General features: G+C 46.3%; 1 protein-coding gene across 1 annotated transcript; it reads left to right on the top strand.

The window, feature by feature from the left end:
* Positions 1–1,609: 1,609 nt before the first annotated feature.
* On the top strand, positions 1,610–21,004 carry Asb16 (ankyrin repeat and SOCS box containing 16). The gene is made up of 5 exons (XM_045159850.1): positions 1,610–1,913; positions 14,294–14,561; positions 19,419–19,902; positions 20,124–20,237; positions 20,819–21,004. The coding sequence occupies exons 1-5, from the start codon at positions 1,610–1,612 to the stop codon at positions 21,002–21,004; spliced, it is 1,356 nt and encodes a 451-aa protein (XP_045015785.1).
* The last annotated feature ends 1,404 nt before the right edge of the window (positions 21,005–22,408 follow it).

Here is a 22,408-nt window from a genome sequence, read left to right as displayed (position 1 = left end):
GAGCCTCGAACCAAGGTCCTTAGGCTTCACAGGCAATCACTTGACCGCTAAGCCATCTCTCCAGCCCAGAAGTAACCATTTTACACGGGGCATTCTGGCGGGGCAGCAGAGGGATATGTGGCCAGAGGAAGGAGCATTAGGTTAGTGTCTGGGCAGACCCAGACTGAAGCTGACGAAAGAACAGGAGCCAGCCTGTCTCTATGGGAGCCGGGAGAGGAGGAAGTGGAAGATATGGGAGGGTGGCACTGCTGCAGGGTCAGGGCAGGGAGCGGGCGGAGCCCACGCTTCATTAATGGGGAGAGGACTTCCCCCTTGCAGCCCAGGAAGCAGAGGCTGAAATTCCTCCCTTCTCCCTTTTCCATCGCAGTTGGTTTCCTGGCCTCATTCCTCCCCCTAGAGGCTTCTGGAAGCAAAACCACTTTCTCCCAAGGATGCATGTGGCTTGAAGATCACTTCAGCCCAGTCCCCAGTTTTAAGGTCCCCCTTGATGCATCCCAGGCAGCCATGGGAGCCCTGCCTCTACTCAGGAGCCAGGGAGAAAAATCCAGTCACTGAGGGCAGCTTGTAGACCCCATGCTGTCCACTCGGGGTATGGGACAAGGGTCGCGCAATTGTCCTCACCCCATGTGACCACAGCAGCTGGAACGCAAGTGCTATGTAAGGCCCACTGTGATCCTGTCTCTTCTCCTCACAGGCTGTGTGATGTGGAGCCAATAGTTCTAGCTTTTTTTTTTAAACTTTATTTATTTATTTGAGAGAGAGAGAAAGAAAGTGGCAGAGAGAGGGAGAGAATGGGTGTGCCCGGGCCTCCAGCCATTGCAAACGAACTCCGGAAACATGAGCCACTTTGTGCATATGGCTTATGTGGCTCCTAGGGAATCAAACCGAGGTCCTTTGGCTTTGCAGGCAAGTGCCTTAACTGCTAAGCCATCCCTCCAACCCAGTTTTAACTCTTTAAGCCTATAAAGCTGATGAACCCACCCATCCTGGGTGTTGAACTGGGAGACCTAGGCTGGCCATGTCATTTACTGTCCAAATGTGTTTCCCGTGACTGGGTTGACCACCTGGTTATCGAGTGGAGATGGATGGGAGTTGAATCCTAAAATGCTGCATGCACGTCTCCAGCGATCGATCGCTGTACTGCAAATTCAGGAAGAGCTGACTATCTTCTCCTTCTCCATCTCCCTTCTTCCCTTCACGTAGGCCAGGCCTGGTCCAACATCACAGGCTGGAAGACCCGGTTCCCCCCCACAATCCGCCCCCCCCAACCTGCCTTTCCCTGTTGATGCATCCTAGGGCTGGCTGCTTGGACCAGGAGCCTCACTCCAGAGACGTGGGAGCATGTGGACCCTGGGGTCCAGGGGTGGCCTCAGCTGAGGGCCTGCTGACCAATGGAAGGGCACCAGCAGGGCCCGGGGCTGCTGGTCCAGCGCCATCTGCACCATGATCAGGACTCCCGGCACACTGTTTACCAGTGCAGCGAGGGGTCTATTTATAGCCCCAGCTGCTCCCTTCTCCTGCTTACCAGGCAAGGGGGCAGGGTGGCAAGTAAGGACAAATAACAAGGCTCTGCTCAGGTGGCACCGTCCAGACCCCCAGGCCCTTCGCCATGGCAGGGGAGAGCTTCCCATTCACTTCCTCCACGCTGCGAGCCCTCCGTCTGCAGCGAGAGTGGCTGGAATGGGAGGACCGGCGGCGGGCTGCTGCCCAGCGCAGCCGAGGAAGCCACAGGTCCCTCTTGAGTCCTCAGACCCGACTCTTGAGGCCTCGCCGCTCCTGCCGAGACCCGGCTGTCCACAGTGCCCTGTTCTCCGGCGACCTGCAGCAGGTCCAAGCTCTATTCCAAGGTGAAGAGGCGGCCAACATGATTGTGGAGACTGTGAGCAACCAACTGGCCTGGTCAGCAGAACAGGGTAGGGAGCACCAGAGAAGGGCAGCGTGGGAGAGGTGAGGGTGAGGAAGGGGAGAATCCAGGCCCCATCCCCCCAAGACCCTAGACTGGGCCATCTCATGCCACTGCTCCACCTGCCTCTCTTCTGAACATGAGGCAGGCAGTGGTTTCTACGTCTTTTCAGAATTAAAGTTATATTTCTTTAACATATATACATATTCAATAAGTTTTCAATGTATTGCTAAATTATTTAGGAACATACTCTCACATGTTTTTGCTTTCTCTGCATATACATGTCCACATATGATTTTGTTTTCTTCCATAGAACAGATTTTTTTTTTTCACACTAGCCCAGGCTGACCTGGAACTCACTATGTAGTCTCAGGGTGGCCTCGAACACATGACAAGCCTCCTACCTCTGCAACCTCAGTACTGGAATTAAAGGCATGCACCATCACGCCCAGCTAGAACAGAATTTTTTTAAACATTTTTTTGTTAATTTTTATTTATTTATTTTAGAGTGACAGAGAGAGAGAGAGAAAGAGGCAGATAGAGAGAAACAGAGAGAATGGGTGCGCCAGGGCCTCCAGCCACTGCAAACGAACTCCAGACGCATGTGCCCCCTTGTGCGTCTGGCTAACGTGGGTCCTGGGGAATCGCGCCTTGAATCAGGGTCCTTCGGCTTCACAGGCAAGCACTTAACTGCTAAGCCATCTCTCCAGCCCCTAGAACAGAATTTTATGCAATTCCCATATAATTTTATTTTGGATGGAGGATTATGGGATTGAATTCTAACTTAAAAAATATATTTTAGTTTTTATTTGACAAAGAAAGAGGGAGAGAAAGGAAGAGAATGAGCGTGCCAGGGCCTCCAGCTACTGCAAACGAACTCTAAATGCATGTGCCCCTTTGTGCATCTGGCAACGTGGGTCCTGGGGAATTGAACCTGGGTACTTTGGCTTTGCAGGCAAACACCTTAAACGCTAAGCCCTCCCTCCAGCCCTGAATCCTAATTTTTTATTGTTGACTTTTTTTTCAAGGTAGGGTTTCACTCCAGTCCAGGCTGACCTGGAATCTACTCTGTAGTCTCAAGGTGGCCTTGAACTCACAGTGAACCTCTTAACTCTGCCTCCCGAATGCTGGGATTAAAGGCATGTGCCCCGCGCCTGTCTCTTATTTTTATTTTTAATTTAATTTAACTTAAGTTAGTTTATTTGAGAGAGAAAGAGACAGATAGAGAATGGACACACCAGGGCCTCTAGCCACGGCAAACAAACTCCAGACGCCTGTGTCACCTTGTGCATCTGGCTTATATGGGTACTGGGGAATAGAACCTGCATTCTTAGGCTTTATAGGCAAATGCCTTAACCACTAAGCCATTTCCCAAGCCCAACCTTTCTTTTCTTTTTTTTTTTTTTAAATGTATTTTATTTAAACCTTCCATAATTGTAAACAATATCCCATGGTAATGCCTTCCCCCAACACCACTTTCCCCTTTGAAACTCCGTTCTCCATAATATCCCCTCCCCCTCTCACTCAGTCTCTCTTTCATTTTGATTTCATCATCTTTTCCTCCTCTTATGATGGTCTTGTGGTGTAGGTAGTGTCAGGCACTGTGAGGTCATGGATATCCAGGCCATTTTGTGTCTGGAGGGAGCACATTATAAGGAGTTCTATCCTTCCTTTGGCTCTTACATTCTTTCCACCACCTCTTCTGCATTAGACCCTGAGCCTTGGAAGGTGTGATAGAGATATTGCAGTACTGTTTGCCAGTATTTTGTTGAGAATTTTTGCATCTATGTTCATGAGGGAGATTGGTCTGTAATTTTCTTTTTTTGTTCCATCTTTGCCTGGCTTTGGTATCAGGGTGATGCTGGCTTTGTAGAAGGAGTTTGGTAGGATTCCTTCTTTTTCTGTTTTATGGAAAAGCCTCAGGCTGGAGAGATGGCTTAGCAGTTAAGCATTTGCCTGTGAAGCCTAAGGACTCTGGTTTGAGGCTCAATTCCCCAGGACCCACTTTAGCCAGATGCACAAGGGGGCATATGCATCTGGAGTTTGTTTGCAGTGGCTGAAAGCTCTGGTGTGCCCATTCTCTCTCTCTCTGCCTCCTTCTCTCTGTCACTCTCAAATAAATAAATTTAAAAAAAAATTAAAAAAAGAAAAGAAAAGCTTAAGAATAAATGGTGTTAGTTCTTCCCTGAAAGCCTGGTAAAATTCAGCAGTGAATCCATCTGGGCCTGGACTTTTTTTAGTTGGGAGATTTTTGATAACTGCTTGTTATAGGTCTATTTAAGTGATTAATCTCATCTTGATTTAATTTAGGTAGGTCATATAAATCAAGGAAATCATCCATTTCTTTCAGATTTTCATACTAGTGGAGTATATGTTTTTATAGTATTTCCCTATGATTTTTTAATTTCTCTGGCATCTGTTGTGATGCTGCCTTTTTTGTTTGTTTGTTTGTTTTTGTTTTTGTTTTTCCAAGGTAGGGTCTCACTCTAGCTCAGGCTGACCTGGAATTCACTATGTATTCCCAGGGTGGCCTCAAACTCTCGGCAATCCTACCTCTGCCTCCCGAGTGCTGGGATTAAAGGCGTGTGCCACCACGCCAGGCATGATGCTGCCTTTTTCATCTCTAATTTAATTAATTTGTTTCCCTTCTCTCTTTATTTTGGTCAGATTTGCTAAGGGTTAATCAATCTTGTCTATCCTTTCAAAGAACCAATTCTTTGTTTCGTTGATTCTTTGGATTTTTTTTTTTTTTTTTTGGTTTCTATTTCATTAATTTCTGCCCTAATCTTTATTATTTCTTCCCGTCTACTGATTTTTGGTTTGCCTTGTTCTTCTTTTTCCAAGGCTTTAAGGTGAAGCAATCGGTTGGTTACTTGAGACCTTTCTAATTTCTTAACATATGCACTTAAAGCTATAAATTTCCCTCTTAGGACTGCTTTCACTGTATCCCAAAGGTTTTGGTATGTTGTGTTTTCATTATCGTTTGAGTTTATGAATTTTTTGACTTTCTTCTTGATTTCTTCATTGACCCATTCCTCATTTAGTTTAGTTTCCATGATTTTGTGTATGCTCTATAGCTTTTCTTGCTATTGATTTGTAGTTTGATTCCATTGCGGTCAGATAGAATGCAAGGAATTATTTCAATTTTCCTGTATTTGTTAAGATTTGCCAAAAAAAAAAAAAAAAAAAAAAACATGCTGGGCATGTGGCCCACACCTTTAATCCTAGCACTTGGGAGGCAGAGGTAGGAGGATTGCTATGAGTTTGAGGCCACCCTGAGACTCCAGAGTGAATTCCAGGTCAGCCTGGACTAGAGAGAGACCCTACCTCGAAAAACAAAAACAAAAAAATAAAAATAAAAAAAAGATTTGCTTTGTGTCCTAATATATGGTCTGTTATAGAGAATGTTTCATGAGCTGATGAATAGAATGTGTATTCTGTAGCATTTGGGTTAAATGTCCTGTATATATCTGTTAGGTCCATTTCTTCTATGACCTCATTTAATCCAGATGCCTCCTTGTTTTGTTTTGTCTTGTTTTGTTTTGTTGTTTTGCTGGGATGACCTGTCAATTGATGAGAGTGGGGTGTTGAAGTCACCCACTACAACTGTGTTTGGTGTTATCTGTGACCTTAGTTCTAATAGTGTTCATTTGATGAACTTGGGAGCCTCCATGTTAGGTGCATATATGTTTAAGATTGTAATGTTCTCCTGTTGGAATGTTCCCTTAATCAACATAAAGTGACCTTCCTAACTAATGTTGGTCTGAAGTCTACCCTGTTAGATATTAGGATAGCGACCACTGCTTGTTTTCTAGGCTCATTTGTTTGGAGTACTGTTTTACAACCTTTCACCCTAAGATAGTGTCCATCCTTTGTGGAAAGGTGAGGGAGTGTCTTCGAGGCAACAAATTGAAGGATCCTGATTTTTTTTTTTAATTTTTTTGGGGGTAGGGCATCACACTAGTCCAGGCTGACCTGGAACTCACTATATAGTCTCAGGGTGGCCTCAAACCCACGGTGATCCACCTACCTCTGCCTCTCAAGTGCTGGGATTAAAGGTGTGCGCCACCACGCCCAGTGAAGGATCCTTATTTTTAGCCCAGTCTGCAAACCTGTGTTTTTTTGGTTGGGGCATTGAGGCCATTGATATTAAGAGTTATTATTGAAAGGTGTGTATTTTTGCCATTTTTCTTGTTTTGTAGTTCTTCTGGTTTTACCTTTCCTCTCTTGTATTAACTAGCATTTAAGTTTGGTTTGTTTTTTTCCAGGTTCCTTATATGTGTTATTTTCTTTCCCTTCAGCGTGAAGGATTCTCTCAAGTAGTTTCTGTAGAGCTGGTTTTGTCTTCAAATATTCCTTTAGCCTGCTTTTGTTACTTACTTCTCCATCGATTTGAATGGACAGCTCTGCAGGATAAAGTAACCTTGGTTGACAGTTGTTATCTTTCAGAACTTGGAATACATCATTCCAAGCTCTTCTGGCTTTGAAAGTTTGTGTTGAGTAATCTGCTGTGATCCTGATGGACTTGCCTTTGTATGTGACTTGATTTTTCTAACTACTTTCAATATATTTTCTTTGGTTTGTGTGTTTGGTAGTTTAATATAGCAAGGAGAGGTTCTTTCCAGGTTTTGTTTGTTTGGTGTTCTAAAGGTTTCCTGTATCTGCAGTGGCATCTCTTTCCTAATTTGGGGGGAGTTTTCTTCTATGATTTTGTTGAAAACGCTTACTGTGCCTTTGGAGTGAAATTCTCCTCCTTCTACTATAGCCTGAATTCTTACATTTGATCTTTTCATAGTGTCCCGAATATCTTGAAGTTCCCATTCATACCTTCCTATTAATTTGTCTTTTTCTTTGTTGGACTGTATTAGATCTGCCACCTGGTCTTCTAGTTTAGATATTCCATTCTCTGATTCATTCATTCTACTGGTGAGATTTTCTATAGTTGTTTTTTTTTATTTGACTTACTGTGTTTTTCATTGCAAGTATTTCTGACTGGGTTTTCTTTATCATTTCTATTTCCTTATTCATGTCTTTTATTGACCTCCTTATTTCATTAAATTGGTTTCTTGTGTCTTCTTTGATTCCTTTGATTTCTTCCTTGATTTCTCTGAACATATTTATAATCATTCTTTTGAAATCTTTCTCAGGCATTTCCTTTAAATCAGGCTCACTAGAGGTCATTTCTGATGGATTTATTTATTCATTGGGTTTTCAAGTTAGAAGTTCATTTTAGCTCAGGCTGACCTGGAATTCACTATGTAGTCTCAGGGTGGCCTCGAACTTATGGTAATCCTCCTAGCTCTGCCTCTCAAGTGCTTAGATTAAAGGTGTGTGCCATTACGCCCAGCTATTTATAATTTTTGGTGGATTGTCTTGATTTTTTTGTGTTTCTTGTATTATTATAAGGTAGAGATTTTTGCATCTTGTATTAATTTAATGCTTGAGTTTTCTAATTATCTGTAGTGTTATTAGAGGTATCTATCAATCTGACGTTATATATCTTCAGGATAGGAGCTTAAGGTACTAGGTGTGGCTCTTAAGACTCTCAGAGTAACCACAAAAGTGACCGTAGGTGTTGGGTTTGCCTGCTAAGGGAGTATTCAAGTAGGCTGGGTGGAATAAATACAGGCAAATTCTAAAATTTAACTAAACAATATACACATTCAATGAAAACCAGCACAGAGTATTTATGCAAGAGTAGGTATTACAACAAACAGGTCCTCTAACAAAGTCAAAGTCATAAGGATATGTGTTGCCCCACACCCTAAATCCTGTTAACTGGGAGGCTGAGATTGTGGTCTGTAGAGGGTTCCAAGGTAATCTTGTGACCAAGTGAGACCCTGCCTCAATAAACAACAGAAGAGGAGACAAAGGGACTATAAATCAGGAAGCAACAAATGAGAAGCCCAAAATAAAAGCTTATTTAAGAATGACAAATCTGGCCGGGCATGGTGGCGCACGCCTTTAATCCCAGCACTCGGGAGGCAGAGGTAGGAGGATCACTGTGAGTTCGAGGCCACCCTGAGACTACATAGTGAATTCCAGGTCAGCCTGAGCCAGAGTGAGACCCTACCTTGAAAAACCAAAAAAAAAAAAAAAAAGAATGACAAATCTGGGCTGGAGGGATTAGCAGTTAAGGCATTTGCCTGCAAAGCCAAAGAACTCAGGTTCGATTTCTCAGAACCCACGTTAGCCAGATGCACAAGGGGGCACATGTGTCTGGAGTTCATTTGCAGTGGCTGGAGGCCCTGGTGTGCCCTTTCTCTCTCTCTCTCTCTCTCTCCCTCCCTTTTTCTATCTGTCAAATAAATAAATAAAAATAAAAAATATATATTTTTTAAAAGAATGGCAAATCTGGGGCTGGAGAGCTGGCTTAAGGGCTAAGGCACTTGTCTGCAAAGCCAAAGGACCCAAGTTTGATTCCCCAGGACCCACATAAATCCTGATGCACAAGGTGATGCATGCATGCAATTGAAGCTCATTTACAGCAGCTAGAGTCTTTGGCACGCCCATTCCCATTCTTTCTCTATTTGCTTCTCTCTCTCTGCCTTTTAAATAAATTTAAAAAAATACTTTTTTTTTTAAAAAAAGAAAGGCAAATCTGACCATCCATCAATTTCAACATATAATTTACCCTGACTGACATGGAAGGTACAATTAACACTTCCTATGGAAGCCTATATACCAGTATTTTTAAAATATTTTATTTTTATTTATTTGACAGAGAGAGAGAGGGAGAGAGAGAGAGAGAGAGAGAGAGAGAGAGAGAGAGAGAGAGAGAGAGAAAGGGCATGCCAGGGCCTCCAGCCACTGCAAACAAACTCCAGTTGTAGCCGGGCATGGTGGTGCATGCCTTTAGTCCCAGCACTTGGGAGGCAGAGGTAGGAGGATCATCATGAGTTCAAGGCCACCCTGAGACTTCGTGTGAATTCCAGGTCAGCCTGGGTTAGAGGGAAAACTTACCTCAAAAAACAAAAACAAACAAAAAAAAAAACCTCCAGTTGTGTGGGCCCCCTTGTACAGCTGTCTAATGTGAGTACTGGGGAATCAAACCTGGGTCCTTTGGCTTTGCAGGCAAAGGCCTTAACTGCTAAGCCATCCCTCCACCCTACACCAGGGTTTATTTTTTTGGCAGGTACTGACCTGGTGGAATCCTAGTTACCTTTTGGGGATGGCTTTGGTCTCAGTTATGCTGCGCACCTGCTTGGGTCCCTCTGTGCTGTGCTGTGGGCTCAGTAGGCTGGCTGGGCTGGTGGGTCGCTGCTCTGATCGCCTGGACCAGGTGCTGTGTAGGTGAGTTCCTTCCCCAGGTCTCTGGTGCTTGTGCTGGCAATGGCTGAAGTTCTCCCACTGGTCCTCATGATCCTGTTCCACATGAGCCACTCTGCTGGTCCTTGCCATCCTCCCCTTCACATTTCATTAGTAGAAGAGTGTATTTTGCTATTTTTTTTCTTTCTTTCTTTTTCTCCCCTATGCTGCTTTGCCATGGTTCCTATGCCACCATCTTAACCAGAAGTCCCAAGTTTTCATGTGTGTATGTGTGTGTGGGGGGTGCTGGGGACAGAACTCAAAGCTTCTGCATCAACAAGCATTCTATCACTCAACCCAGCCCCCTCTGCTATTCTTTTTTAATTTTATTTATTTATTTGCAAATGGATAGAGACAGAGAGATAGAGAATGGGCACACCAGGGCATCTAGCCACTGCAAATGAACTCCAGATGCCTGTGCCACCTTCTGCATCTAACTTTATGTGGGTACTGGAGAATGAAAACCCGGGGCCGTCAGGTTCCATTTAGCAAACACCTAAACCACGGAGCCATCTCTCCAGCCCCCTCTTTGCTATTTTAAGTAGCAGTGCGGTGAATGCACCAAATGATTTCTGTAGAACATACTCTGATTAGCAGACTTGTCCATGTCAACCAAATACCTGGACTGAGATTGCGATGAAGGCTGACAGGAGCTTGCTTCCATTCCCACCATTGGATATGGGGGCGCCAAGTGCTGAAGAAGAGCTTACAGATCCAGAGCAGTCATGGCCACTGCAGGTTGCAAGTTCTGTCTACCTACAACAGTGAGATGTGACTATTCATGGCCTTCTCCTTTGTTCTTCACAGGCCCTGTGGTCCCCAAAATGGAACTTGAACTTAATCTCAAACTTTTTAAGGAATATTTTTTAAACCAGGCGTGGTGGCGCACGCCTTTAGTCCCAGCACTCGGGAGGCAGAGGTAGGAGGATCACCATGAGTTCAAGGCCATCCTGAGACTCCATAGTGAATTCCAGGTCACCATGAGCTAGGGTGAGACCCTACCTTGGAAAACCTTTTTTTTTTTTTTTTTAATTACATTGCTATTTATTAACAAATGAAATGATACCTTTACATCACAAACACACATATAGGATCTTACATAATAAACACCAGAAACATTCTTTCAGAAGAAAATCATATGCTGTTAACCAACTCCCCTCCCTTCTAACAGGAAATGCCTCATCCTTCCCCTAAAAGATGGTTAAGCAATATTTATGAGAAATAACATCAAGGCACTTATTCTAATTAAAAATACATACTATGAAACATGCATCCTAAAGTTGTCAACCTTGATAAGAGAAACACCACTATCTATCATCCATCCATACTTTTTTTTTTTTTTTTTTTTGAGGTAGGGTCTCACTCTAGCCCAGGCTGACCTGGAATTCACTATGTAGTCTCAGGGGGGCCTCGAACTCACAGAGATCCTCCTACCTCTGCCTTCCAAGTGCTGGAATTAAAGGCGTGCACCACAAAGCCCGGCCCATCCATCTTTTTTTTTTTTTTTGGCAAATAAAGACTGAAATCTAAGTTCATTTACATGTCTCCCTGATAGTGTCTTGATTGGTGCACAAAAGTACACAGAGGGAAAAAGAAAGCTAGTTTGAAATGTTCACACCCATTTTAAGAAAAAGAAGCCATGGCAGCATTAGCACCCAAACCATAATTCCCCAGCTGACCTGTATTGAAAAGGAAAGAGCTATTTAATTTTGTATGTCTTACTAGGGAATGGGGTAAGGAGAGGGGAGAACTTCCCCAAAATCAGTTTACTAAACTCTAGATAAAAAGGACCCTTCTGGCCTAGGCTGCTTATCACAGACTTATAAATATAGCATCTTTCTTTCTTTTTTTTTTCTGAGGTAGGGTCTCACTCTAGCCCAAGCTGACCTGGAATTCACTATGAAGTCTCAGGGTGGCCTTGAACACACGGAGATTCTCCTACCTCTGCCTCCCGAGTGCTGGGATTAAAGGTGTGCACCGCCATGCCCGGCTATAAGAAAACCAATTAAAAAAATATTTATTTGAGAGACAGAGAAAGAGGCAGATAGAGGAGAAGAGAAAGGGGGAGAAAGAAAGAGGAGAATTGGTGCACCAGGGCCTCTAGCCACAGCAAGGAAAGAATTCCAGAAGCGTGTACTACCTTGTGCATCTGGCTTACATGAGTGCTGAATGATCAAACCGGGGTCCTTAGGCTTTGCCTTACTCCCTGAGCCGTCTCTCCAGCCTAATCCTGTTTTGTTTTGTTTTTGCCAAGGTAGGGTCTCGCTCAAGCCCAGATTGACCTGGAATTCACTATGTAGTCTCGGTGGCCTCAAAGTCATGGCAATCCTCCTACCTCTGCCTCTCAAATGCTGGGATTAAGGTGTGTACCACCATGCCCAACTGTTTGTTTGTTTGTTTTTTAATGGATTTTAACCCCTTCATCTTGTTGTTTTTGAGGTACAATCTCACTCTAGCCCAGGCTGACCTGGAATTCAGTATGTATTCTCAGGGTGGCTTCAAACTCATGGTGATCCTCCTACCTCTGCCTCCCAGTGCTGGGAATAAAGAGCTGAGCCACCACACCTGGCAACTCTTTTTTTCTAATTTTTATTTAATTTTATTTATTTGAGAGAGAGATAGAAAGAGGCACAGAGAGAGAGAGAGAGAGCGAGTGAGGGGAAGAGAAAGAGAAAAAGAAAGAGGAGAGAATGGGCACACCAAAGTCTTCAGCCACTGTAAATGAACTCCAGATGCATGCACTATCTTGAGTATCTGGCTTATGTGGGTCCTGGAGAATCAAACCTGGGTCCTTTGGCTTCACAGGCAAAAGCCTTAACTGCTATGCCATCTCTCTAGCCCCTAAAAGATCATTTTATTTTTAAGAGATAGATAGACAGATGATAGACAGAGGAGTATGGCAGGACCAGGGCCTCTTGCCTCTGCAATCAAACTCCACATGTATGTGACTCTTTGTGTACCTGGCTTTACATGTGTACTGGGGAGTCGTACTTGGGCCGGCAGGCTTAGCGCCTTCAATTGTTGAGGCATCTTTCCAGCCCCAGCTTCAATCTTTTTTTTTTTTTTTTTTGGTTTTTCGAGGTAGGGTCTCACTCTAGTCCAGGCTGACCTGGAGCTCACTATGTAGTCTCAGGGTGGCCTCGAACTCACAGCAATCCTCCTACCTCTGCCTCCCGAGTGCTGGGATTAAAGGCATGTACCACCATGCCCGGCTTTCAATCTTTTTTAAAAAAAATCTTTTTTATTTTTATTTATTTGAGAGAGAGAGAGAATGGGCACTCCAGGGCTTCCAGCTGCTGCAAACAAACTTCAGATGCATGTGCCTCCTTGTACATCTGGCTTACATGGGTTCTGGGGAATGGAACTTGGGTCCTTAAGCTTTGCAAGCAAGTGCCTTAACTGCTAAGCTGTTTCCCCAGCCCTCAATCTTTTTTGTTTGTTTGTTTTTAATATTTTTTGTTCATTATTTATTTATTTATTTGAAAGCAACAGACACAGAGAGAAAGACAGATAGAGGGAGAGAGAGAGAATGGGCACGCCACAGCTTCCAGCCACTGCAAACGAACTCCAGATGTGTGCGCCCCCTTGTGCATCTGGCTAACGTGGGACCTGGGGAACCAAGCCTTGAACCGGGGTCCATAGGCTTCACAGGCGAGCGCTTAACCGCTATGCCGTCTCTCCAGCCCCCTCCTCAATCTTTTTTAAAAATTATTTTTATATGGGCTGGAGAGGCGGCTGATCAGTTAAGGCACTTGCTTGCAAAGCCTAAGGACCCAAGTTCCATTCCCCAGAACCCATGAAAGCCAGATACAAAAAGTGGCACATGCTTCTGGAGTTCATTTGAAGTGGCTGGAGGCCCTGGTGTGCCCATTCCCTCTCTCTTTCTCATCTGCCTCTTTCTCTAACAAATAAATAAATAATTTTTTAAAAAAGGTTAAGGGCTGGAGAAGTAGCTTAGCAGTTAAGGTGCTTGCCTGTGAAACCTAAGGATCCAGGTTCAATTCTCCAGATCCCACATAAGCCAGGTGCATATGGTGTCACATGCATCTGAAGTCCATTTGCAGTGGCTAGTAACCCTGGCATGCTCATTCTCTCTCCCCCACTCTCTCTATAATAAATAATAAAATATTTTAAAAAACAAATGAAAAATATTACACAAAGCTGGGTATGGTGGCTCATGCCTTTAATCCCAGCACTTAGAAGGCAGAGGTAGAAGGATCGCTGTGAGTTCCAGGCCACCCTGAGACTATATAGTGAATTCCAGGTCAGCCTAGGCTAGAGCAAGACCCTACTTAAAAAAAAAAAAATCACACACACAAAAATCTTGGACTGTAGAGATGGCTTAGCAGTTAAGGTGCTTGCCTACAAAGCCAAAGGACCTCAGTTCAATTCCCCAGGACCCATGTAAACCAGATGCACAAAGTGGCACATGCATTTGGAGTTCGTTTGCAGTGGCTGGAAGCCCTGGCGTGCACATTCTCTCTCTCTCTCTCTTTCTTTCTCGCTCTCAAGTAAATAAATTTAATTTTTTTTAATTAAAAAAAAAAAAGGCTGAAGTCTCTTGCTTGTGAAGTCTATGGCCCAGGGTTTAATTCTCCAGCCACCCACATGAGGCTGGTCAGGCATTTGACTGTAGCAGCAAGAGACCCTGGCACACCCACACAACCATACAACTTTATATATATATGTATGTATTTTTTTTTTTTTCTGGTAGAGTCTTGCTCTAGCCCAGGCTGACCTGGAATTCACTTTATAATCTCAAGATGGTCTCGAACTCACAGCAATCCTCCTACCTCTGCCTCTCTAGTGCTCCTGGGATTAAAGGCCATGTGCCACCACACCTGGCAATACATAATTTAAATATATAAGTAAATGACTGAATAAATGAAAGGCTGTTTCAGTTTACACTCCACCTTCAGGGCTTGAGTGAACCACTTGCCACTGGTACAGCCTGGCAGTTTGTACCCAGCAAGTGATGTCCAGGGAAGGCCAGCATCCATTGTCAGTTATAAACAGTATCCCCGCCCAGCTCCACCCATCATCCAGGTTCATAGCCAGTTACTTAACCTTGCCCATTCTCAGGATTCTGGGTGCTCACCCCCAAGACCAAGCAGACGGTACCCCTCACCATCGCTGCAGCCAGAGGCTATACAGACTGCGCTCGTCACCTGATCCTGCAAGGGGCTGAGCTGGACACCCGGATCGGAGGCCGCGCTGCCTTGCATGAGGCCTGCGCCCGAGCCCAAGCGGACTGCGTGCGGCTGCTGCTCACGTTTGGTGCCAAGGCTAACGTGTTGTCTGAGGAAGGCATGACCCCCTTGCACCTCTGTACAGACCCTGAGTCCTTGCAGTAGGTGCCCGGGTGCTGGAATAGGGGAGTGTGTGTGTCCAACTCACATGGTCGGGAGAAAGGGAAAAAGAGGTTTTGTGGTTCCTGAAGCAAGTCACACCCATATCGTCACCTGTGGAAAGTGGCTTCATTCTATAGATGAGAGAAATGAAGCTTAGAAAGGGTCAGAGTGGGGGCTAGAGAGATGGCTTTAGTGCTTTAGGCACTTGTCTGCGAAGTTTAAAGATCCAGGTTCAGTTCCTCAGTAGCCATGTAAGTCAGATGCACAAGCTCTCTGTGTTCTTCTCAAACAAATACGAAATGTTTTAATCTTTTTAAAAAATATTATTTTTATTTATTTATTTGAGAGCGACAAAGAGGGAGGGAGAGAGAGAGAGAGAATGGATGCTCCAGGGCCTTCAGCCACTGCAAACGAACTCTAGACACCTGCACCCCCTTGTCCATCTGGCTAACATGAGTCTTGGGGAATCGAGCCTCGAAGTGGGGTCCTTAGGCTTCACAGGCAAGTGCTTAACCGCTAAGCCATCGCTCCAGCCCAAATTAAAACAAAATGTTTTAAAAACTAAAAAAGAAAGGGTCAGAGTGTCCTGTCCAAAGTCCTGAGTCTCAGGACTCAGAACTCCTGTTGCTTTTAGGGGAATTAAGCCCCCACACATACAACACATTTTTTTTGTTTTGTTTTTCGAGGTAGGGTCTCACGCTGGCCCAGGCCTTGAACTCACTGCGATCCTCCTACCTCTGCCTCCCGAGTGCTGGGATTAAAGGGGTGTGCCACCATGCCTGGCTTTACCCCCACTTTTTTTTTTTTTTTTAGAAATCCATTTTTTTCTTTTCTTATGTCATTCAAAATTATCCTTCTAAAGTTTTGCTTCACTTGACTTAAAGTCTCCTTTGTAATTCAGTGGCATTTAATATTTGTCAAGGGAGCAGGAACCCCTCTTTTTTTCACCTCAGTGCTGGGAATTGAACTCGAGACAGTCGTGCATGCTATATGAGCATTCTACCATCGCATAGCAATGCACAGCCCGGCACTCCCAGCCCCAGAAAAACTCTACCGCTTGCAATTTCCATGAACCTTCCATAGCCAAGTTTCTAGTTGTTTTGAGGTGGGCATTAGGAAACACCTAGTCACATATTTCCATCTCAGCACGTGCCCTGCCATGTCTTCTCTTTTATGGAACTCATACCGTCACCCAGGCTGACCTCACACTCATGACCATCCTCCTATGTCTGCCTCCTGAGTGTGGCATTTCTCTTTTATTTTAGAGACAGGGTCTGGCTACATAGCCCAGGCTGGCCTGGAGCTCACAATCTTCCTGGAAGGTCGGATTACAAGTGTGTGTGGCACCAAGTGTGGCTCTCCTATATATATATATATATTTTTTTTTTCTTTCTTTTTCCAGGTAGGGTCTCACTGTAGCCCACGCTGACCTGCAGATCACTATGTAGTGTCAAGCTGGCCTCGAGCTCACAGCAGTCTTCCTATCTCAGCCCCTCAAATGCTGGGATTAAAGGTGTGCCTGGCTCAGGGCTTTTTTTTTTTTTTTTTTTTTTTTTTTTTTTTTTGGTTTTTCGAGGTAGGGTCTCACTCTAGCTCAGGCTTACCTGGAATTCACTATGGAGTCTCAGGGTGGCCTCGAACTCACGGTGATCCTCCTACCTCTGCCTCCCGAGTGCTAGGATTAAAGGCATGCGCCACCATGCCCGGCTGGGTTTTGATTTTTTAAGGTAAGGTTTCACTCTAGCCCAGGCTGACCTGGAATTCACTATGTAGTCTCAGGGTGGCCTCGAACTCACAGCAATCCAACCTCTGCCTCCCAAGTGCTGGGATTAAAGGAGTGTGCCACCATGCCCAGCTGTTTTTTTAAAAAAATATATTTTATTTATTTGAGAGTGAGAGGTAGATAGAAAGCATGGTCATGCCAGGATCTTTCGCTGCCGTAAATGAACTCCAGACGCATGCTCCACCGTGTACATCTGGCTTAAATGGGTTCTGGGGAATAGAACCTGAGTCCTTTGGCTTCACAGGCAAATGTCTTAACCACTAAGTGATCCCTCCACCCCTCCCTTTTTTTAAAATTTTTTAATTTTTTTTAATTTTTTTTTTTTTTTATTTGAGAGCGACAGACACAGAGAGAAAGACAGATAGAGGGAGAGAGAGAGAATGGGCGCGCCAGGGCTTCCAGCCACTGCAAATGAACTCCAGATGCGTGCGCCCCCTTGTGCACCTGGCTAACGTGGGACCTGGGGAACTGAGCCTCGAACCGGTGTCCTTAGGCTTCACAGGCAAGCGCTTAACCGCTAAGCCATCTCTCCAGCCCCCCTCCCTTTTTTTGAGGTAGGGTCTCACTCTAGCTCAGGCTGACCTGGAATCACTATGTAGTCTCAGGGTGGTCTCCAACTCAAGGCGATCCTCCTACCTCTGCCTCCAGGGGGCTGGGATTAAAGGCTTGTGTCACCATGCCCAGCTCTTTTTTGCATTTTTTAACATTCTTACTTATTTTGAGAAAGACAGAAAGAAGTAGAAAAAGAGAATGGCCATGCCAGGACCTTCAGCCTTATTTGAACAAACTCCAGATGCATGTGCTCCTGTGACATTGTGCGCTGGTGTCACTGTGCATCTGACTATGTGGGACCTGGAGATTTGAACGTGACTTTTTAAGCTTTTCAGGCAATCACCTTAACCACTAAGCCATGTCTCCAACCCTTTCTTTTTTTTTTTTTTTTTTTTTTTTTTTGGTTTTTCAAGGTAGGATCTTGCTCTAGCCCAGGCTGATCTGGAATTCATTATGTAGTCTCAGGGTGGCCTTGAACTCATGGCAATCCACCCACCTCTGCCTCCCGACTTCTGGGATTAAAGGTGTGTACCACCACACCTGCTTCTTCTTTTTTTTTTTTAATTTTTAATTACGTTTTTATTAAAAGTATTATTTAGAGAAGCAATTTTATTCTTCATTGTATGCCAGATTATATAATAAATTAAGTCACAGTGAACCAAGATTTCTTTGTACAGAGTATTAAAATACAGTCTCGTTTGTAAAATGAAATTATACATATATAGTACTACTCATAAGTATGTTAACTCAAAGGCTATACAATAATGAAAAAAAACTTTCCTTAAATTATTTTTTATTTATTTATTTGAGAGCGACAGACAGAGAAAGAGGGAGATAGAGAGAATGGGCGCTCCAGGGCCTCCAGCCACTGCAAAAGAACTCCAGACGCATGTGCCCCCTTTGTGCATCTAGCTAACGTGGGTCCTGGGGAATAGAGGCTCAAACTGGGGTCCTTAGGCTTCACAGGCAAGCGCTTAACCGCTAAGCCATCTCTTCAGCCCCAATAATGAGAAACCTTAATAGACAAATGAAGACTCTTTAGTATTTCATGGAGTGAACATCAAAAGCCACCAATTGCTGGGTATGGTGGTACATGCCCTTAATCCCAGCACTCGCGAGGCAGAGGTAGGAGGATCTCCATGAGTTCGAGGCCACCTTGAGATGACATAGTGAATTCCAGGTCAGCCTGGACTAGAGTGAGACCCTACCCTGGCTGCTGCTTTGGAGGTTAGTGTCCATCTGGGTGCCCATTTTTTTTTGTTTTTATTTTTGTTTTTGTTTTTCGAGGTAGGGTCTCACTCTAGCTCAGGCTGACCTGGAATTCACTATGTAGTCTCAGGGTGGCCTCGAACTCTCGGCGATCCTCCTACCTCTGCCTCCCGAGTGCTGGGATTAAAGGCGTGCGCCACCACGCCCGGCTTGGGTGCCCATTTTTAACCTTTATGCAACCCACGGAAGCATCCTGCCTCTTCCCACGCAGAGGGCTCTTCTTTTCTTTTCTTTTCTTTCTTTCTCTCTCTCTCTCTCTCTCTCTCTCTCTCTTTCTTTCTTTCTTTTTTTTGGTTTTCTGAGGCAGGGTCTTACTCTAACTCAGGCTAACCTGGAATTCACTATGTAGTCTCAAGGTGGCCTCGAACTTATGATGATCCTCTTACCTCTGCCTCCCAAGTGCTGGAATTAAAGGCGTGCATCACCACACACCTGGTTTCTTCTTTTCTTTTCTCTCTCTCTCTTTTGCCACTGCAAATGAATTCCTATCATCTAAGCCACTTTGTACATCTGACTTTATGTGAGTACTGGAGAATCAAACCCAGGCCATCAGGCTTTCAAGTAAGCACCTTTTATTTTTTTAAAGTGTTGCGCCATCTCTGCAGCTCCCTTCTCACATGTTTTCCTTTTTTTTTTTTTTTTTTTTTTCCAGGTAGGGTTACACTCTAGTCCAGACTGACCTGGAATTCACCATGTAGTTTCAGGGCAGCGAACTCTCAGCAATCCTCCTACCTTTGCCTCCCGAGTGCTGGGATTAAAGGCGTGTGCCACCACGCCCAGCTGACGCTCTGATAATTTTTTTTGTTCATTTTTATTTATTTATTTGAGTGTGACAGAGAGAGAAAGAGACGAGGGGGGGGGGAGGGAGAGAATGGGCGCGCCTGGGCTTCCCGCCACTGCTAACGAACTCCAGATGCGTGCGCCCTCTTGTGCATCTGGCTAACGTGGGTCCTGGGGAATCGAGCCTCGAACCTGGGTCCCTAGGTTTCACAGGAAAGCGCTTAACCGCTAAGCCATCTCTCCAGCCTCTCCCCTGCCCCCGGCCCTGCTCTGATGATTTTGCAGGCACCTCCAGCCCTGACCCTGCCTGGGCCTGTACCGTGGTCCTGGGGCGTCTATGATCTGAGGTCACACGGGTCGGGACCTTGAGGCAGCGGGGTGGGAAAGAAGGGGGTGGTGATTCTCAGTCTTGGCCTTGTGACCTCAGGATTCTGCACCCCCCCGGGGGGGGATGTCTCCCCCTTATCCACAGGTGTGCCAGGCTGCTGCTGGAGGCTGGGGCCACTGTGAACCTGGCGTCGCAGGAGAGCCAGGCGACGGCCCTGCACGTGGCGGCGGCGCGCGGCCTGGACCGGCACGTGGCGCTCTACCTGGAGCGCGGCGCCGCCGTGGACCTGCGCACCAGCCAGGGCGAGACGGCGCTGAACGCGGCGTGCGCGGGCGCCGAGGCCGGCCCGCGGCACGAGGCGGCCGCGCGAATGCTCCTGGAAGCCGGCGCCGACCCTCGTGCCGCGGGCCGCAAGCGCCACACGCCCCTGCACAACGCCTGTGCCAACGGCTGTGCGGGCCTGGCCGAGCTGCTGCTGCGCCACGGGGCTAGCGCCACCGTCTCCAATGGGGCAGGCCACACGCCCATGGACTGCGCCCTGCAAGCCGTCCAAGATGTCCAGAACTGGGAACCCGAGGCCCTGTTCTCGGCGCTGCTGGACTATGGAGCCAAGCCAATACACCCCGAGGTGCGCAGAGACAGAGGAGACAGTCAGGGTGGGAGAGCCCAGGAGACCCAGGGCCCCTCTCAGTGGCTGCAGATCGGCCTCTGTCTGGGTACTGCGGAGAGGGAAGAAAGAGGCAGGAGGACGTGCGCATGGGGCACGCCGAGGCAAGCCAAAGGATTTTGGATTGGCTAACCTTGGATGGTGCCACGGTGGAGCTTCTCAGACCCTCTGTTGATTCTTAGATGCTGAAATACTGTGCCAACTTTCCTCGGGCCCTGGAAGTCCTGCTTAATGCCTATCCTTGTGTGCCATCCTGTGATACCTGGGTGGAGGCAGTGCTTCCTGAGCTGTGGCAGGTATGCCCACCCCAGAGGTACAGCTGTTTCCCTCTGGCCTCTCACTCCAGGACCAGCTTCACAGAGGGAGGCTGGGCAGTGGAACCCCTCAGGTTCTGGGACACAGACCTCAGACCTTACACCTGAAACTCACACTGTAGCCCCAGGCTGGCCTTGAACTCATGGTGATCCTCCTTCCTCAGTCTCCCAAGTGCTAGGACTAAAGGTGTGGGCTACCACACCTGGCTTGGGTGTTGTTCTCCCTCCCCGCCCCTCCCCTGAGGCAGGGTCTCACTCTAGCCCAGGCTGACCTAGAACTCATTCTAGTCCAGGCTGGAGATCCTCCTCCCTCAACCTCCTGCATGCTGGATTGAAAAGGTGTGCAACCACACGAGGCTCAGCTTTTTGTTGGGCAGCTCTGACTTGGTGGACACTGTGCCAGCATGTCTGGGATGGGAGTGGGTACAGACATGGCTGAAATCAGATCTCCAGTACTACAAGGGGTGGCTACATATTGCAAAACCCTCCACTATTGGATTGTCCCTTGGGAGGACAGAGCCAAAGGTACTGGTCCATCTGACTCTCTTTTCCTCTTGGCCTAGGAGCATGAAGCCTTCTACAGCTCAGCCCTGGGCATGGTGAACCAGCCAAGGCGCCTGCAGCACCTGGCCCGCCTGGCTGTGCGTGCCCAGTTGGGTAGCTGCTGCCGGCGGGCCACCCCCCAGCTCCCTCTGCCCCCACTCCTCAGGGACTATTTGCTGCTGTGTGTGGAGGGACGGATCCAGTGAGCCCCATACCAGGCCACTGCCACCTCCAACTTTCCTGCCTCTGGCTTTGGAGACCAACCACTGACCTTCTCTGTACTTCACGTGCCCTCCAGGACCAGCTTCTTCACCCCTCCACTGGAGTTTTGAGCCACCTACTGACCTCAAACCATCCTGACCTTCAGGCTCTCAGTCTGGCTGAGACTGGGCCTTCCCCTGCCTTCCACCACTCCCAAGCTTAAGCAGATGGCTCCTCTATCCACCCAAGCCATGACTTGCTGATCTCAATTGCTTCTCTCCATTGCCACCCATATACTGGCTCTGTCCCCAGTTCTGGTCATGGAACCCAGGGCCTGGCACATGGCTAGGCAAGTACTCTACCAAGATATGCCCTCAAAGGAATTCTATTTTTGTTTTGTTTTATTTTGTTTTTTGAAGCAGTGTCTCACTGCAGCCCAGGCTGGCTTTTAATTCTCTGTGATTCTTCTCCCTCAGTCTCCAACTGCTAGGGTTAAAGGTGTGCACTACCAATGAGGCTCTCGCAGGACTTCTGGAAACACATGCCCTGAATGGATGAGGATTACTTCCTTCAGTGGCTCCTCTCAACATTCAGGCTAAAATAAAAACTCAACAAGCCGGTGGTGGCGCACGCCTTTAATCCCAGCACTTGGGAGGCAGAGGTAGGAGGATCATCATTAGTTCAAGGCCACCCTGAGACTACATAATGAACTCCAGGTTAGCCTGGGCTAGAATGAAACCCTACCTTGAAAAACAAAAAACAAAAAAACTCAACAAAACGGAGGTTAGGAATATAGCTTATATAGCTCAGTGACTAGGGGCATCCCTAGCATGTGTGAGGCTCTAGGCTTGATCCCCAGAATGAAAAGCAAACAAACAAGCAACAACAAAAAATCATACAGCTGGGCATGGTGGTGTACATTTATAATCCCAGCACTCAATAGATGGAGGCAGAAGGATGAAGAGTTCAAGGCCAGCCTCAGCTATTAGTGAGTTCAAAGTCAGCCTGGGCTACATGAGACTCTCTCCCTCCCTCTCTGTCTCTTACACACACACAAAACCTCAACAAAATATAGCTTTGAGGGCTGAAGAGATTGCTTAGCGGTTAAGGTGCTTGCCTGCAAAGCCAAAGGACCCAGGTTCAATTCCCCAGTACCCATGTAAGGTGGTGCACATGTCTGGAGTTTGTTTGCAGTGGCTGATGGCCCTGGCATGCCCATTCTCTCTATCTGCCTCTAGTAAATAAAAATAAATAATTAGTGTACAGAACAAAAGTATGGATCGGTTTGGTTTAAATGTAACTGAAGTTCTCATCACCCATGTTTATTTCCCTTTTTGCACTCTTCAAGTTTTCTGTGTTGAGTAGTGTTACTAGTGACAAAGGTTATAGAACACCAGCTAGCCATTGCA

The sequence above is a fragment of the Jaculus jaculus genome, chromosome 9 (genome assembly GCF_020740685.1).
Source record: "Jaculus jaculus isolate mJacJac1 chromosome 9, mJacJac1.mat.Y.cur, whole genome shotgun sequence".
NCBI lineage: Eukaryota > Metazoa > Chordata > Mammalia > Rodentia > Dipodidae > Jaculus > Jaculus jaculus.
Note: the sequence above shows the minus strand (reverse complement) of the source record. Positions and strands in the feature narration are given on the sequence as shown.